The following is a 19,344-nucleotide window of genomic DNA, read 5'->3' on the forward strand; positions in this document are numbered from 1 at the left end:
AAACTACAGTACCCTGAAAAAAGATATGAGAAAATCAACAGATATACTTTGTCCTTAGCTAGGAAGACCCAGAGCAGTGGATATAGCCATATTCCCAAAATTGTTATACAGAATTTTTTACACAATCCCAATTAAAAAGCCAATAGGATACATTATAGAATTAGAAAAAACTATTCTCAAATTCATTAGGAAACAGAAGAGACCTAAAACAACCTGAAGAATCATGGTCAACAAAGGCAAGACAAGGGGCATCATACTCTCTGACTTTAAATTATATTACAAAGCTACAGTCATAAAAACAGCATGGTACTGCCAAAAAACAAAAAGGACCTAAGGATAAATGGAACAGAACAGAAGATCCAGAAATAACTCCAAACACTCTCAGCCAGTTTATTTTTAGGAAGTGAGTTAAATATATTTACTAGAAAAAAGACAACCTCTTTAACAAGTGGTGCAGAAAAAAACTGGTTTTCCATGTGCTGAAGACTAAAACTAGACCCATATCTCTTGCTATGCTCTAAACTAAAACCAAAATGGATTAAAAAAACCTTAACATAAATACTAAATTTGCTAGAAGATAGAATAAATAAAACTCTTGAAGACATTTTTATAGGGGAAGACTTCATAGGCAAAAGTCCAAATACAAAGGAAATGTCACAGAGACTCAACAACAGAAATCTCATCTTATTAAAAAGCTGTGCACAGCGATGAAAATCACCAGCAGGGAGATGAGACAACCCACAGAATGAGAAAATAATTTTTTCAGCTATACCTCAGAAAAATGACTACTATCAAAATATACAAAGAAGTCAAAAAAATAAGATTTCCCCTGGATTTAAAGAATCAATCCAACAATGAGCATCAGACATGAATAGACAGTTTTCAGATGAAGTAGAAGAAATGGCAAATAAGTATATGAAAAAGTATGAACATCACTGGTCATTTCAGAGAGGCAAGTTAAGACAACAATGAGATTCCATCTCCAGAAACAATGGTTATCATCAAAAAAATCAACCAATAACAAAGGCTGGCAGGGCCATGGGGTAAAAGGAACCCTTCTCCACTGCTGGTGGGAGTGTAGACTGGTGAAACCACTGTGGAAATCACTATATAAAGTCCTTAAAATTAAACTAGAGGTTTCATTTGACTCAGGTATTTCCTTTCTTGGCGTTTCTGGAAAGAATTACAAGCATCTTACCACAGTGATATGTGCATGCCCATGTTTACAGAAGCATGGTTTGTAAAGCCAAATCTTTGAAACAGCCCAAATGTCTATCAAAAAAATAAATGGATAAAGAATATGTGAGTTTGTTATGAATGAACTATTACGCTACCATAAAGAAGGATCAATCTGAGACATTTCTAGGTGCCTGGATGGACCTTGAGACTACCTTGTTAAGGGAAAGGAACAAGACACACATATTAAAATATCACATGGTTTGTCTTCTGTGAAAAAACATAAACATTTATATGGAACAAAATGTGTAATAGAGATTGTGAAATAGGAAGAAAATATTGAAAAGAGGAATTTGGCAGGAGATGAACAGAAGAAAGGGAAAGGGAAAAAGAGAGAAGGAAAGATTGAATATAAAGCTTTGTAAATAAGGAGGGGAAATATGGTTGAAAGGAAAGGAAGAAACAGAAAAAAGGAAGAAAAAAGATACATTATGTACAGGTACAAATTCCCTATAATGAATACAATCATCTTTTATTCCCAAAAATGTACCAATAAAATTTTAAAAATTGTATAAACCTTTCATGTAAAAAATTTAGTTTGTCCAGAGAAAACATTGATTCTTTAAGCCACAGATTCAAATGTGGGGCTACTTCAGGATTTCTTCCTATTTATCCTATTATGTGAGTTTTAGAATTCAAAAGCAATCTGTTTAAGGTGAAATCTAAAATATCTAAAGGATACTTATTAATTAGGAAAAACTCTGGGTCTTTTTTTCACTTTCTATTTTAAAAAGACTAAGATAAATGGGGACATAACAAAACAGATCATAACAGAACAATTTAAGCAATGTACTGTTGCACCACAAGACAACCCAACATAACGGTAGCTACCATAGTTTCTCTTTCCTTGAAATACTTGAATATACCTTCATAAACTGTAGTATCAAAAATCACAAAATAGTATAAAACCGTTCAAGAGAATGAAAGTATTACAGGGCATTCAGAACCCACTAACATAAAATGAACAATGGTTACTATACTATCTCCTTGTCCAGAAAAAATTTTGTTTATACATCTAATAAAATCTAGTAAGATACAACATGATAGAACTGATGGAGACAAAAGAAGAAAAGCATGGTAGGACTTCAAAACAAGATGATAGTAAATCAGCACTAGCTATTATAATGTCCTATTTTCTTCAAAATAGCTGTTCATACAATCACAGACAATAAAATCAAACAACTCACAACTAAAGCATTCCAACTAATGAATGAAAACATAATGCTTTAAAGCAATATAAAGGGGAATCATGATTACCAGATACTTTTATGTATTCTTACCATTTCTTACACTAGGGAGACTATACAACATTTATACATGTGAGTTTGATTTATTTCACTTATGAGTATGGTCTCAAGCTGCATCCATTTATTTACAGATATCTCAATGTGATCATTTTTTATAGCTGAGTAGTACTCCATTGTATAAAAAATACCACAGGGTTAGAGTCCTCTGAGATTTAGTTCCTCTTCTCATTCCCATTACTTACAGTCCCTTTCCACCAGATCAGAGAAGCAAATACTTCTTCTCCTCACTCCTGCCCATGGTCCCAAGCAATGCCATGGCTTTGAAAGAAGAAGAAGACTCTTTCTTCAAAGGGGAAGGGAAGGGCTCATTAGCCTAGAAACAGAAGAAACAATTAAAAGTTGGGGGAAATGCTTTCACAACGTTTATCCCACAGAGAACATGGAACAGGAGAGAGGTACCATTGCAGAGCAGCTGGGGATGGAGGGAGATGGGACAAGAACTCTGTAAGAGCAAGTAGCTCTGCTCAGGGGATTGCTGGGCTCCTAAGAGTTCTTGGCCAAGACTGACAGAGTAAAACCTCTACTACAGGAAGAGGAGGGGAACAGACTCAGTGGTTTCCTAGGTAAGGTGCTTTTTCTCCTCCAACATGACTCCTGTGAATGAGATGAGTGGTCAACCCTGGTGAGTCCCCACAAAGAGAGCTGAGAGAGTTGTGAGGAGGACTGGATCTTCTGTGATATCATAGCTGTCCTGGGCCTCTAGTGTGCTTTTTCCCTGGTTGTATTGCAGGCTACTGGAATTCCTTCCATGACAAGAATGATGTATCTCATTGTGTTCAAGGTCATTCAATGGCCTACTCACTCTTAGGCAGCCAGTCAACAGTCTAGCTGAGATGATTTGTGGATGTAGGTAGGTATTGTCATAAGAAAGGATTGAGGTCAAAACAGAAGCTATTTTCTTAACCTTGAGGCAACTGTGCCATGTGGGAGATAAGAAAGAATGGAGAAGGGTGGGGATGGGTGTAAGAGTCTAAGGTAAACATTCTCTAAAAAAGAATTTGATGAATATTATCAGTGGTCAAGAAGCATAATTACTATGAAAAGTCAGGTCTAGTCTCTAGTCCCTTGGTTTCAGGGATCATCCCAGTTAGGAGAAAGAAGGAGGCTCATGTATCACGAAGCCAGAGGTATTTCAGCCTTGACCCAAGTGCTTTCCCCATTTCTGTTTGTACAGTCCACTTCTCTGTACATTTACTCTCTCATTTACAAATTTTATATGTTGGCATCACACTTAAACAACTGTGTAGGTGATCTGAATCCTTTGATCATGAAACCATCAGGCTTCTAGCACTGTATTGCCTACCTTCCTGTAACTTTACACAGTGACTGAACAAAACCAAAGAATTTTCATTTCTTTTCTTGGAAACATTTCAACAATAGCTTCTCTGTGTGTATCCACTCAACACAAAGCTGAAGAAGTATGAAAATTCTTCAGGTTCATCTAACCAGCTATTCTGCAGTTGGAGAAAGTGTGCTTCAGTTGTGTCAGTTGACTCAGGAATACACACATCTGTGTGATGATTCCAGGTGAAACCCAGCTGTCCCTGTCTCAGTGTACCTTAATCTGTATTACCACTCCAACATGCAAAGGCACTGGCCATTCCTCTCCTGTATATTTTTATTTCTGCACATCTGCTTCCCAGTTGAAATACTGAGACTGGGTGTCTGCAGGTGTGGAATGGTCATTCAGCTTCCTCTGAGTTCTCTCTGATGAGATTATGCTGACTCACTCTCTCCATTTGTCCTTCCAGGCTGTCTCCTGAAAAAGGACCCATGATAATCTTGACCCCAGTGTGCTCTAGCAAATCTGTGTTACAAAGGCTATCTATAAATTAAAAATTTATATCATCTCAATAAAATTATCACAGCTGCATTGAAATAAGAGTGGACAGTTTGTCCTGTCTACTGGATGGGTTCACTTTACCTTAATTCTTCAGTATATCTAAACAGAGTTTCCATGGTTACATGAATTAGATGGTTTAATCAATAGAATTTATTGCTATGGGGCTCACGTAACATGTGCTATTAACATCATGACCTATTTACATAATTTCTTGTCCATGTATCATTGGACATCATCTACCTCGATGATACACACTTGTTCAGCAGAGTTATGAGAGCCTCAATTTTTATTTACCATTTTTACAAGGCAGAGTTATATTCATTTGTTCATCTGATCTTACTTCAAATATGCTGAGGCAGCACAGTTACTATCCATACATTTCAGAGGAAGACTCTGATCTCAGTAACTTGCCCAAGCAGTCTAAGGACAGAGGTGAACTAGGGCACCAATTCCTTGATTCTCATTCTTAATTTCTCCTGCTCACAACAGTGCCCTTCTCTGTAAGGCAGGGCAGCTCCCTGAGCCTCCTCCCTAAGCTTCCACAAATGCTTCCCTTTCTAGCCAAGTCTACGCAGAGAAGCCCACCTCTCCCAGATAGGCATTGTGAAGGATGAGAAATGAACACAGCCTAGAACCTTGCTTCAGCTTGATCCAGGTGCATCTGATCCTTGGCCTGCCACCTTAGCCCTGTTCCCCAGGACTCCTGTTTATGAAACGCAAGATGTAGAATGTTTGGCCTCAATGGTTACTTTTATTTTCTTCAAATTTGTTCTCATTGTAGAGGAATTCTTTATCCTTGACACCAACCTTGAAAGTGAAGATTGCATCTGCTGTAACAAGTGGCCTACAGGGGGCAGCAGATCTAGAGGGACAGTCATCATGCTGGGAGAGAGAAGACCCAGTGCCACCCTGGCTGAGGTTCAGTAGTTTAGTAGTCGAATGTGAGTGTCATTGTTTTCCAAATACTTACAACACATTACTTTTATACAGTTCAGTGAATATCTAAAAACTCACTTCCATTTCAGTAGGTAAGTGTACCATTCCTAAAAGTGAGGAAAAACTAGAGTGATAAATTACAAAACTTAATCATATAATTAGCCAAGTACTAATCTTACTACTGTCCCTTGCAGCAAAATTACCTTTATTAATATTTCTGTGATTATTAATTAAATCTCTATCTCAAGTGAAATTGTAATAACCAAGATCATCAGAGTCCTCACTTTTGTGCTTATAATCAGGTACCTGAAGTGGAGCTCAAAGCAGCACCTTTGGCTGAAAGGACGTGAGTTCCATCTGGACCGAGGTTGAGATGAGACCTGAGCAGACGCCTCTCACAGCAGTGGAGGAGGCTGAGCCTGAGGGAGCATAGAAACAACTGAACCCAGACTTCAGAACAACACCCCGAGCCCTCGCGCCTCCCTGCTTTCCCTTGTGTCCCAGTACATCTCTGTGTCCACTGTGGCCCCACACTGAAGAACCTTTCCTTTATCCCACTTTCTTTCCTCACATACTCATTTTGCAGCTTTCTCTGCTTTAGTTTTATTTCAGTTTTCCTTCCTTTTACCGATTTTTCGGTCATTTATCCATTTTTACTATCATTCTCTATTTTCCCCGACACTTATTTTATACTTCTTACTCTCCAGTCTTTTCATTGGAACCATCCAAAGCCCCGGACACGACAGGCACAAACGTCACTTCAGAACCTAATAGCTTAGTGTCAGAGCCCAGTGTCCCTTTCCCACTGTCTTCATGCACTGTCCTCTAATCATCCAGGATAAAGAATCCCACCTCAGTGACCCTGTATCCTCTCACATCACAGGAGGGGGATTAACTCAAGACTCCAAAAGTGAGTCCTTTACCTGCCCATTCTCACACTGTTGCCCCAGCCCAGCAGCCCGTCCCACCTGCTCCATGAGGAGGGACAACGTGAACTGGGGGAGTGAGTTTATCCTAATGGGTCTCTCAGGTGACAGACAGACCCAGGCTGGACTCCTTGCGCTCTTTGGGGCCACCTACCTGCTGACCCTGCTGGGCAATGGGCTTATCCTCCTCTTGATTGCACTGGACACGCGACTCCACCTGCCCATGTACTTCTTCCTCTGCCACCTTGCAGTTGTGGACATTTGCTACACCTCCAGCGGAGTCCCACAGATGCTGGCACACTTCCTACTGGAGAAGAAGACCATCTCCTTTGCCTGATGTTTGACCCAGCTCTATTCTTCTCCCTGACCCTCGGGGGGACTGAGTTTTTGCTGCTGGCTGCCATGGCCTATGACCGCTACATGTCCATCTGTAAGCCCCTGCATTACATGGCAGTGATGAGTCCCATGCTCTGTGTGGCACTGGCTGGTGTCCTTTGGCTCGCAGGCCTGGCTAACTCTTCTGTAGAGACCGCTGTCACCATGTGCTTGCTCACCTGTGGGCACAATGTGCTGAACCATGTGGCTTGTGAGACCATGGCACTGGTCAGGCTGGCTTATGTAGATGTCACTCTCAACCAGGCGAGCATAGTGACATCCAGTGTGGTGGTGCTGCTGCTGTCCTGCTGCCTGGTCTCTCTGTTCTATGTTCACATCATGGCCTCCATAGTGAAGATCAACTCTACCCAAGGACGCAGCAGAGCCTTTGAGACCTGTGCCTCTCACCGCTGCACGGTCCCCATGATTTATGGGATGGCTCTCTTCACCCACCTATAGCCCCACTACAAGGCCTCAGCCGAGCAAGACAGGGTGCTGGTGCGCTTCTGCACTATGGTATCCCCCATGCTGAACTCTCTCATCTACAATCTGAGGAACAAGGATGTCAAGGTTGTTGTAAATTGAGTTCTGATTTAGAGCTCAGTGTCTAAATGGTAGATGGTGACTTTTAGTTGTCAGGCCTCCCTGAGGACACTGGACACCTGGTTAGGAATGACCAGCACAACACCCAAGAGTTCATCTGGCTGCACATGTGACCCTGTGTGTGTGTAACTGGCTGTGGTGGGAGAGTGATCTGGGTTCCTCACTCCTGTTGCAATAGAAATGTGGGGGTTTCTGTCTCTGGACTCTATTTTAGGCCCGAAGTTCAATCCAAAGGAAAGGAATTATACTGACTTTAAAATACACATGGCTCTATAAGGATAGATAATTATGCTACTAATCTGTGTTAGTTCATCAGAAAGAACAGCTTGTACTTTCATCGTTTGATTGCTTGATCATTTTTTCATGCTCACATCTTGTAATCTTTGAAATCTTTGAAAATACTTTGAAGATAACAGTACACAGTCTATAAATCAGTGTTAACCCCCTGTTTTTTATTTTGAAATTCTGTCATCACTTTTATTCTCTTTTTGTTTTAAAATTTACAACATGCACATATCCTACTAGAAAGCTAAATGAAATACAGTCTTTTTCTTTAATGAAAGAGGGAGAAAAATGATTTATCAGCAGATATGAATTAGAAATGAGATTATACCACATGTTGGGGCAGTGCACACAACTTATGCCAAGAAAGTCTATTTCTTTTCTAAAATCTGAAAATCTAAATCAAAACGTCTTCCCTAGTCATCGAGAAGGAGGAAAATGTGCTGTAAGTTACCAAATGTCCCATGCCCATGGGGTCCCACAGACCTTAGTTCAGAGGAGCAGAAGTCCTGTGAGCCGCATGGGGTGCAGCCCATCTCACGAGGGGGGGATCGAACTTTGCAGTGCATCTGGGGCCAAAGTCACGGTCTTGTCCCTACAACTGGACGGTGTGAATCACATGAGCGCCATATTGCTGTCTCCCTTTCCAGCTGGCAGGGAAGACAAACAGCAAACCAGAGAGACGCAGGTAATGGACCTCAAGCCAGTGTCTTTTTGCCCAATGGACTCCAAGGCTGTGCCCTTGGCAGAACTCTGGGACATGTTCAGAATCCACCATTTACTAGAGGGCCACACCACATGCCATGGGATGTGGGGCAAAGTCTTCACCAAGGAGAGAAGTCTGATTTTTCACCAGTAAAATATTGTTATCCTCCACTATACATAAATAAATGATTGGGTTTTATATCTCCTACACCATAAAGCAAAGCAGTGATATTTTTGTACTGAGAAATGTTTCAAACAGCTTTTAAGAACCAGACTTAAGTGTCTCACCCAAATATCACAGATCTGTGATTTGACTTGACCACCAAAAAAAAAAAAAAAAAGAAAAAAGAAAAAAATTAAAAACTCAAGCTTTTCCTCTAACTGTTGAGAAGATGGTCAATGGTTGATGAGGACAAAAGGGAGCATTTCTTTAAATTTATAGTAAAAGTTTCATTGAGATAGAATTCATGGAACCTGAAATTCACATTTGCCCCTTATGGTCTGTGGCAGTTGCTCCTTCCATGGCACAGCGCTGCCTCACACCTGCAGGCTCAGAGCATCTTCATCTTCCCCAGAAGGACTCCTCAATCCTGTCAGGGGTCACTCCATCTGTCAGCTCCTGAAAACACCCATGTGCCCTCACCAGGGATTTGCCAATACACACACACACACACGCGCGCGCGCGCATTCTCGAAATCCTGAAATATGGAATCTTTTTCTCCATTTGGCTTGATGCTTTTGAGGGATTTCACACTTTTAAGGCTGAATCACACTCAGTTGTGCCTACCAACCACATTTGTTTTTTCCATTATCATATGATGTACATTTAGCTATTTTAGATTATTCTGAATAGTGAATAATGTTATTATGAACATTCACCTACAAGTTATTCATTTAACACCTCTTGACAGTACTTGGTAGACACCTAGGAGTGAAGCTACCAAATCCTATGTTATGTCTGAAAGGCACAGGGAAAAATTCTGTGAAATGTTTTAGGCAATACTTCCTTGGGTAGGATCCAAACACACAGGTTGAATAAATAAGTAAATAAATAAATAAGATTACATTGTTAAACCCTTTAAAAGGAAACACAATTTACAGAATGAAGACACAGGCCATGCATTAAGGGAAAATATTCTCAAAGCATGCTTGTAATGAGTGGGTAAAATCCAAAATACATAAAAAGAAAACCACCAACAGGAGCAAAATGTGTAAGTATACCCACTTAAAAACAGACAAATGATCTCAATAGATTTTTCTCTAAAGAAGAGATATCAATGGCCAATAAATGCATACAAAAATATTTTATATCTCTACTCAAACTCATCCCACACATCGGTTAGAATGGCTGCCATTATAAAGACAAGTACCTGTTGGGGAAGGAAATAAAGTCTTTGATAACCTTAATAAGAATGTGATGAGAAGCAACTTAGTGGTGAGTAGTACCCCACAAAATGGGGTTGAACTGTTAGGCAGAACCTGAGTCAAAGTCTGTGTAATCTGGGTAGACGATAGGGGTGGGCAAAGGAAAGACTAGTTACGGTTGGGGAGCTTTGCATGGTAATGGGAGAAGGCATTTTTGGAAGCACATGTCATTTCATTAATGGAACTGGACAGGTGGGAAGTATTAGAATGGAATGCATGAGAACTGTTATGATTCAAGGCAGAGGTGTGGTACACAGAGTGGTTTGGAGATAAGGACCTTCAATCCCAAAAAAGAGATGGGAGGGGAGATCAATGGTCCTTCATATTTCTGAAAAACTGTTGTTCCTATGTCAAAGAAAGAACAAGCAGCAAAACAGAGCAGAGATCACCTTCCCTCTACCTTTAGACAAATTCTGGTTCTCTTTCCATGATGGAAGTCACAGAGACCTGAGAATCAGGGCCCACTCCCTAGTGAGTTATCACCAGCAAGTCCCAGGAAACAGGGAAAGGACCTTAGACTTGAATGGTTGGCCCTATTCCCAAAGCAATCTTCCCATCCCTTCAGCTTTAGGAAGGAAAGGATATTTTTGTACTTACTGTTATCTTGTGCTATTTTTAGTCCTCACTAGTGTACTCTTTGGTGTGGGGTACCAGGAATTGAACTCAGGACCTACCCTGTGCGAAGCAGGGTTTCTATATGACAGCTTTATCCCTGGTACCAGTCCTCATTAGTGCAGTGTTTTATTTTGACAAATCACCAACATAAACAACTGACAACAAAATGGTCACCCCAGCAACTTCTCTAAGCTAAGGGGAACATTATTAGGGGCATTTTTTTGAGTTTGCTGATCATCAGAGGTAGGGTGACTTTTGGTTTGGAATTGAAACTTATAAAGGACATAGGTAGAAACCCAAACAGGTTTTCTTAGTAGGATGGTGATAGCAAAGCCATGAGTGAGAACCAAGTGGCACAGAGGTTTGGAGGCAAGAATCAGCTTTATTACTTGATTAGACCCAACTGGGATGACTCCCAAAGAAGTAGGGCCCAAGGCTCAGGGGTAGAACTTTTCTGGAGATACCAGAAGTAGGAGGACATAAGCAGAGGGGCTTGTCCTTTGGGGATTGGCTCTCACTGAAGCGGAAGTCCAGCCTCTCCTGGGAAAGAGGAACTGAAGTACGCTGACAGTTGAAAATTGCAGTTTAAACTACCTGGAACTGACACTACCTTATGTCCTGGGGGGACATTTTCTGTTACGAAATTAGGTGTTGGTTAAAGGCTTGTGAGTGAGAATTGTGAATTTGGGGAATACTACAGTGGAGCAGATGGCTGTACACCCATGCATCAAAAGAAATTAGCCAAGAATAAACATCGGTAGCCAATTTTACCAAGACTACTTTGTAAGCCAGACCCACACTCTTTCATGAGAATTTTTATTGTGTTTGTGGCAGTCTCAATGTTTTCAAAAGATTCAAAATATTTACTTTTTGTTGATATTTGGACTTCGGGGAAGAGCCATAAGTTGGCAAATCTGGCAAATAAGGCTGTTGGCCACGCACCACTGTGCTTTTACACCCCACATTTCTGTGGAATGGTACCAGCAGCATCACTGCACTATTTTTATCACACCTTGTAAGGCAAAGGCCCCTCCACAGAAACATGTCCGAAGCTGCTTCAGCAAACAGCAAGAAAGATTTGTGGTTCTAAACGCTGCCTCCTACCAGAACCTTTTCTAAAGCTCCCTTAAATATAATCATTCCTAGCTTTGCTCCTAACAATCCTCACACAGGAAACAAATGTGAGCAGCTCCCTCTGCTAATAATAGCATTTGGGGAACTCATAGCACTATTTTCTGAGCATTCCTGAGCCTTTCAAGACGAAGGGGTGAGAAGAAATGTGTAGCAGTGAGCTCAGGGTGGGTCAAGAAAAGAAGTCTGGATAAAACAAGGGACTTGCCTAAGTCATAGCCTAAAGCTGCTATTTAGAAAATCAAACACTTACTTCTTCTCAGGCCTCAACACAACACAGACAGAAAGTATGCCCTCGGTGAGGAAAAAGTCCTTTATTGGGAATCCACAGACATCTCTTTAGAAGGATGACCGTGGCCCATACAAGACCTGCCTGGATGAGATAGAGCAGATTTGCTCAGCAAAGATTTTTCCCCAGGACGGATATGGGAAGCATTATGTGACTGATTGTGGAACAGAGTTCTCTGAAGGGCACAGTGCCTGGGGCAGTGAACAGGGGGCTGTGAGGCTCCAGACCCCAAGGGCCTCCTGTGGAAGTAACCAGGTAAGGCCCCAGGCTCCCTGGATGGGAAGACAGTATTGCTTGACTTGTCTCTGCTCAGGCTTCCATTTGTCACATGGCCTGGGCGCTGGGGCCTGGCCTGCGGACCACAGGCCATGTTGCTCAGGACTTTCTTTTGCTGTGGAGAGGAAGCATTCTTGTGGCAGGAGGACCACCTATCCACCTGGGGAACCCCTTTCTGCAAATTTTCTTTTGAGGCAGAAAATTCATGGCGTAGCTTTAGTGTGTCCATTAAGATCCTTCCAACAGTGCTCATGAGCATGTGGGTTTCCATGGTGCCTTTGTCCCTAGAGACTCTGGGTTTCATGTCTGATCCTTGACTTTGGATCACAGTAGCTGGGGGCTTGGCTTTCTGCAGGGGCTCTGCCACTGCTCTGTCTTTCTTGCACAGTATGTTCTGCAGAAACTTCCTGACTGGGTTCGCAGTGGTAGCTTCTGAAGGTAACATTTTGTTCTCTGACTCAAACAGAGCCTTGGACCCTGTGCTATCTCTTAGTTCCCTGACCTGAAAAGGGGGCATCAACATTCCAACCCCCCTTCTTCCTGCAAATTGTTCTTCCTTCCGTCCTGGTTTGGGCCCCTGAGAGCTCCCCCTCTTCTCAGCCAGAGCAAACATGTGCTTCTGGCTCACCCTGGGCTCCTGGGATTTGGGCAGTCTGGGCTCCTTTTCCTGGTGCCCTGTTTCCCTCACTGGGAGGTCACATATCCCTTGGGAAGGTGATGGGTGATTAGTGATCATTTTAATGGGGCTCATGAAGCCCCCTCCACTCTCAGGTGGCCCAAACGTGTTACTCTTGATCTCCTGTGGATCCTGGAGGTTTGAGATCCCGGGCTCCTTTTGATCCTGACTAATTCTGTCCTGCATTAAGGGGTCAACTATCCCTCGGGATGGTGATGTGCTGCTAGTGGACACTCCTCCAATGCTGGCCAGATCAACCTGAGAATCCAGGATGTCTCTGGTGAGAGGTATCTCTGAGGAAGAGACTTGAAGGACTTTGCCAGTGGCAAAGTCTTGCAGGAGGACTCTGGTTGCAGAATCCATATTTTTCGACATTGCCAGGGTACCCAAGGATGAGACTCCTGGCTCCTGCAAAGAACAAATTCTGGGTGAGGGAAGCCTATTCTTGGGCCCTGGAGACTTTAAACTCCTGGGACTCACATTAAGATTTGGGGAGGGTGCCAACCCACTGGCTCCCTTGGTAACTGCCACCTCCAAGGGTTTCTTCACCTCTGTGTTCATGGTCTTCTGGATGTCTCTCTCCCTTGAACATGGAGAACCTACATTCACCTCCCCTGTCAAGTTATGATGGGAAGGGTCTCTAGAGACCACACCACCTTGCTCTTGAGGCTGATATTTGTCCATTACTGTGATTGGACTTGGACCAATGCTGTCTCTCCCTGGACTTGAGACAGTATCAGGATTCTGGTCTCTGCTCTTAGGGCAGTATAAATGGGGCTGAGCACTCAGGCTGGTCTCTTGTCCAGTTGGTGCAGCTTCTGAGGGCCCGTGATCATCAGCAGATATTCTCTCCTTTGGATATTTGAATGAGTGACCAGTGAAAGGACCCTGTATTTTGAGATCAGACATTGTTGTTTTAGCGTTCTCTCCTGGAATACTCTGAGATGGTTCTCCCTGCAAATTCATATCTTGGTGGGTGGAGTCAGGCTTGGAGTTTTGGGAGGCTGAGGAGGAAGATGCAGGCTGTGGAAGCAATGAGGTGTGAACCTTTTTCAGCTTCAAGATGACTCTGATGACCTTGAAGGCTAAGCCCCACCTGTGTCTCACACAGAGTCTTTTCAGATGTGCTCCCAGCATCTGATGAGTCCCAGCATCAAGGACAGAGAGGTCCTGGGTGTTCCTGCCATACTCCTGACCCTGCAGGGATGGTTCATCCTCACTTTCCATGGAGATGTTTGAGTTTCCATGATGGTAGCAGGCATGGTCCACAGTAAGGGTGGAATGATCAGTGTCCACAAAGATTCCTTCCCCTGTCTGCTCAAACTGCCCACTTGGACGGATGCTCTCACAGTCTTCTATGTTCTTCTTGTCTGGCCTGCTTGCAGAATCATTGCCTGAATCACTACTTAGGAGTCTCAACCCCTTCCTTGGTGATGCTGGATCACAGATAGACTCTAGGACATTCACTGCAGAGTTTTCTAGACACTTGGATAGGTCTTTTGGGGCCTTCTCCAGGTCTTTAGTTGAGTGTTTCCCTGTCTGGGATATTTCTGGGAACTCTGACATGGTCTTTTGTATGACCTGACAGCTTTTATCTGAAATCACTGTAGTCTGGGAAGGCCTACAGTTTTCCTTTGGCTTCCTTGTTCCTGGGTGATTCTCCCTGTCCAGAGACAGGTCAGCCCTCTGGGGCAGCCCAGACACCAATTTTTTTTTAACATGTTCCTGCAGTTGTTGCTGGACCTTAAAGTAAATAACATCCACTGGGACCTTGCCTGAGGACTTGTTTTCCTGGATGATCCCATGTTTGTCAGCATGCTGCCTAAAGACTTTCTGAGGTTTTTTGACCAAAGGAAGAAAATCTCTCTTTTCCTCTGGCTCCTTCAAAAACTTGCATTGTAGTTGTTGAACAGTATGTGAAATAGCATGTTTCTTCCCTTTCTGATCTTTAAGACCAGAAATGGCTGGAGGTGAATAGCAAGAATCAGTTGGGAGAGGAGGAGCATGCTCCTGGGTCGGTTTCTGAGACAGAGATAGGGGTTGGGATGGAGGCAGAGCTGGAGTGATTGTGTGGGACTGGGCCACATCATTGGCCAAGGGCTGAGGGGGAAATAGTTGTGGAGTAACATTGGACTGAATTCGTGCTGGGACATCATTACAGAGTCCGTTGAATAAAATGGTAGAAAACTCTAGTGAGGCATCAGGCACTCTGGTGTTATCCACCAGGGACTCACTGTGTAGACCTGGGAGGCCCCAGAAAAGCTGGCTCCCTTTGTGTTGCACATGATCTTCCCAGAATATCTTTGGGTAGGGGAGCTGTGGCAAAGCTTGAAGCTGCTCTAGTTCTGCTTTAGTTTTCCAGAATGGAGACAGGGTGATAAGGTCGTGTTCTTTGCCCAGGGACTTTAACATAATCCCCAGAGAATACTGGGGGCTGTGTGGCCCCTCCCCTTTACTGTTCTTATGGATCTTCAATTCCACTTTCTTGGTGATCAGTATTTCCAGCACTTTCTGGACAGCAGGATTGAGGAAATGGGAACTACCATTCTCCACCTGTGTCGGGGCAGTGTCTGCCAGGAATGAGGTTGCTTGCACTTGATTGATCAGGTGACCTTTCTGGGCTTCACTGTTGGAAATGCTGGAGTGACATAAGGCTCTGGGAGGCTCCTGACACTGGGGAAGGGCTGAGATGGCACAGACAGAGTGGCCAAGAATTGAAATTGCTCGGATTGGAGAAGGCAGTGAGCCTTGGTTGGATGAAGAGGAGCTCTGTGGGATGGTCCCCAGTGGGAGAAGGGATGAATCCTGCTGAGGAAGAGCCAGGCTGGGGTCTGGCAGAGGTGGTGGGGAAGCCATGGGGCCAGGAGAATGCAATGGGGAAGAGGATGTTGAAAATGGTTGGGGTGAGGGGCATCCTAGAGGACCAGAAGGCTCTGGTGTTGAAGAGGCCCTCACAGGGGATTGTGATCCAACAGAAAGTGGGAAAGTCTTCAGACCCTGTGACAAGGTAGAGGTCAGAGATGGGAGGTGCTCAGATGCAGGAGCTTGGGAAACCACAAAGGATGAAGGGGAGACAAGCATGTCCTCCAAGGGCTGCCTAACTGCGCTGTCAGTTCTAGCAGATAATGGTTGGAGTGTCTCACCAGGGGCATCTTCTCTTGTCAATTGATTAAATCTGTTACCATGTAGGAGATTCCCTGGGTGGCTGAAGAAGACAAAAAGCACCAGTTATAGTTGGGAGGAGATGGGAATGGAAGATCCAGCAGGCTGGTTAGGGGCAGACCACTGCAATCTATGGGCTCTCCAGGGCCCTGCATCCTGAGCCTACAAAGCCTTTCCACCTAGTGTTTTAGTCACACCCCATTTCAAGTTGTAGGGTATTCCCTGCTCTCCAAACTCAGCCCAGTCCCGTAAGATCACTTCATAGCCCTCGGTAGGGAGCAGACATAGATAGAAGTAGGAAATTTCTCACCTATGCAGAAGTGAATCCAGGTCATTAATCCCTTCTGCTTCCTCCCAGAAGACTCTGCCAACTGGAAAAGGATAGTGTGAAGGGATATATTGAAGAAGAGGGGAGATTGAAGGAAATCTCTCTTCGGAGAAAAATGAGAAACTCAAGTGTGGAATCCATGCATCACTGTCCAAACCAGTGACAGTGATACCAAGTCACACAGAGAGGTAGCACTTAATCATTTATAAGGTGCCTCCATCTCTGCTAACCTCCAGGTTCTTCATAACCTTGCTGTGGAGGAGAAAGGGCAGATCATCTCAAAGAGGGTTGTGTGATAGCAAAGTGAAGCAGTTCTCTACAGTTTTATAATGAAGTCACACCACCAAATTTGGGCAGCACTGGTCCATAGACACCTGCTCCACCTCTTCTGGGCATCACACATCCCCAAGTTTGTCACAGCTTTGTTCTAAACACAGAGTCTGGGAAATGTCCTCAGCTCTGTTTTCCTTCCCAGGATTCAGCCACCCTCCCCTGCCTCCCCAGGTGGCCTCCTCAGAGCAGGAATCTCTAGTTGCTCAGGGACAAGCAAGGTCATGGCACCTCTAGGGTTGAAGAAGGAAACCTCACCTCTCAGAGAGCAGCTCCTTTTTGCCATCCTACTCCAATCCTTCTTCACCATGTGGTACTGAGAGACAAGAATAAAAGGTGAACTTGAGTCCAATGCCCTCTCTCCTCTCTCTAGTAATTCTACTGAAGTCTTTTGATAAATAAAACTTTGTAATTTATGTAATGAAACACATTTTTAAAGTGGTCTGTTTGCCTTCTTTGGAAAGCACTGAAGATTTTCTAAGCAAGCTCTACCATGCCTGTCTTTTCCCAGCACAGGGTGTCTGAGCAGAAAGCAGAGGTGTCCACAGGCACAACTCAGCTGCGAAGGAGAATTGGCTTCCTCAGGACAGAGGTGGTTCTAGGCTCTGCTGGGAAACTCAAGGGCTCAGCACTGCCCATTCATCAGGGTAGCACACAGACAGGACTCAGCCAGAGGAACTTGCTCCAAGAAGGGCTTCTTGGAACCAGTGCTGTGGCTCTGTCCTACTGCAGAGGTCTCTAGGGAATCTGGTCCTTGGTCACTGAAACAGAGTTTGATTTCAGCATCTGATTGAAAAAAGGAAAGAAACAAAGAAACAAAGAAAGAAAAAAAGAAAGAAAGAAAGAGAAAGAAGAAAGAAAAAAGAAAGCAACCCTGTCTCATAAGAAGAGAAGTAAATAAATGGATAAGCAAAGAATGATGTTCTAATCTTTTCTGAGACTTTCTCATTGGTCTCCCGTTCATTTGGAAAAGCAGTAGAACGAAGAGTAGAAGAAAGAGAGAGTTTTTCTTTGTAGCATGCGACTGAGGATCTCTCACCTTTCTGGAACTTTTCTTCTTCCTGAGTGGGGCTGGAGGTGGTAGGGATGGGTTATCCGGGAGGAAGGGCAGTAACAGGAGGTACACCCCCACTCCACCCACAAAGGCGAGGATCATATCCGTAGCCCAAGGGGTGGAGCTGAGGTTTAGCCATGTGGCACAAAAGCTCTTCAGAAGAGAGACAAGATTGTCTAACATCTGAATCGCACAGTCACTGTCAGGCAACTGAGCTTTAGGTTACCTGGCAGACCAGAAAGGGGGGCTGCAGGCCTAAGTCACAGGGCTCTACTATCCTTGTCACAAAGCACCCCACCCAGTGGGCACAGGAGCTGTGACAAGCTGAGGCTCAGCCACCACCCGTCCCCTACTATGCAGCCAGGAAGCCTCACTCCAATCTCCTGAGCCTCCCAGGTCCCTCCTGCCAGCTCCTCCGTGTCAATCTCCCAAAGGCAAAGGCTAATCTACTTGGAATTCTGCCCCTCCTTTCCAGCTGCTTCCTTGGAATCCTCTGCCTGAGCTCCTTCAGTTTCGTGATTGTGGAAAAGTTTTAATTTTCTTCGTAATTTTTAAATTTTATTTTAAAGAAATAAAACAATAAAGAGTATGACACAGAATTTCAATACGAGATAATCAAAAATTAATAATGGTTAACATATTGCATGTTTTTATCCTCAGTCTAGATTACAAAACTCATGCTTGAAAAATTGATCAAACAGTATAAGCACAAACCTTTTCAACAAACTAGAAGAAATTAGTGTAGTTATCTTACCTATATTAGTATGTAAATACATATATTTTTCTTTTCCTTCTTTTCTGCTTTTCTCCATTCCACCTGTTCTTTCCTTCTAGGCAGATTCTCCCCCTTCCATGATATGCATTGTACATTTTAGATATTCTCACACTAGGAAGACAATATGATGTTTATACATGCACATCTGATTTATTTCACCTATCAGTATGGGCTCTAATTGTACCCATTTATTTAAGAAATCTTCGAACTTATCCTTTTTCATAGCTGAGTAGTACACCCTTGTATGAATATAGCCCATCTTTTACTCAGTTCTGCTTTTGATGTCCATTTGGGTTATTTCCAAAGTTTAGGTATGAAAAACTCTGCTGTTATAAACAGGGGTACACATACATTGCTGTGGTATGATGTTCTTAATTCTTCTGGGAAAATGCCCAGAGGGGAAGCAGGGTCAATGGGACCTCTAATCCTAGTGTTCTTGAGGAATCTCCCACTGGTTGCAGTAGCAGTTCTACCAGTCCACATTCCTTCCCACCAACAGTGGAGAAGGGCTCCATTTTCCCCACAGCATTGCCAGCATTTGATATTGGTCAATTTCTTGATGATTGGCCTTCATTCTGGGGTGAGATAGAATCTCAGTCTTGCTTTAATTTGCATTTCTCGAATGACCAATGATGTTGAATATTTTTAATATGCTTATTTCCCACTTGCATTGCCTCGTCTGAGAAGTATGCTTTCATCTCAACTGCCCATTTTTGTATTGGATCATTGAATTCAGGCCACCTGATTTTTTTGCAGCTCTTGATACAGTCTAGATAAAAAAATCTTTCTCTGAGGGGAACTTGGCTAAATTTTTTCCCCACTATGTGGGTCATCTCTTCCCTCTGCTGCTGATTTCTTTTGATGTGCAAAACCTTTTTAAAAAGATGAGATCCCAGTTGGTGATTCCTTGAAGTACTTCCCATGAAGTTTGGGTTCTGTTCATAAAATCTGTGCCTACCACTATGTTTGCAAGATTTCTCCCTACATTTTCTTCCAGTAGATTTAGTGTTTCTGTTTGAATATTTAGATCCTTCATTCATTGTGACTTTACTTTAGGGTGTTGTGATAGA

General features: G+C 43.3%; 1 protein-coding gene and 1 pseudogene across 1 annotated transcript; one reads left to right on the forward strand and one right to left on the reverse strand.

The window, feature by feature from the left end:
• The first annotated feature begins 6,297 nt into the window (after positions 1 to 6,297).
• On the forward strand, positions 6,298 to 7,208 carry LOC100719806 (olfactory receptor 2F1-like; annotated as a pseudogene).
• Positions 7,209 to 11,698: 4,490 nt separating this feature from the next.
• Positions 11,699 to 15,481, reverse strand: LOC101787135 (spermatogenesis-associated protein 31E1-like). The gene has a single exon (XM_005006307.1). The coding sequence runs from the start codon at positions 15,479 to 15,481 to the stop codon at positions 11,699 to 11,701; it is 3,783 nt and encodes a 1,260-aa protein (XP_005006364.1).
• Positions 15,482 to 19,344: the final 3,863 nt, after the last annotated feature.

Source organism: Cavia porcellus, unplaced genomic scaffold, assembly GCF_034190915.1.
Source record: "Cavia porcellus strain 051 isolate PalLab524CR breed Dunkin Hartley unplaced genomic scaffold, mCavPor4.1 scaffold_6, whole genome shotgun sequence".
Classification (NCBI taxonomy): Eukaryota; Metazoa; Chordata; class Mammalia; order Rodentia; family Caviidae; genus Cavia; species Cavia porcellus.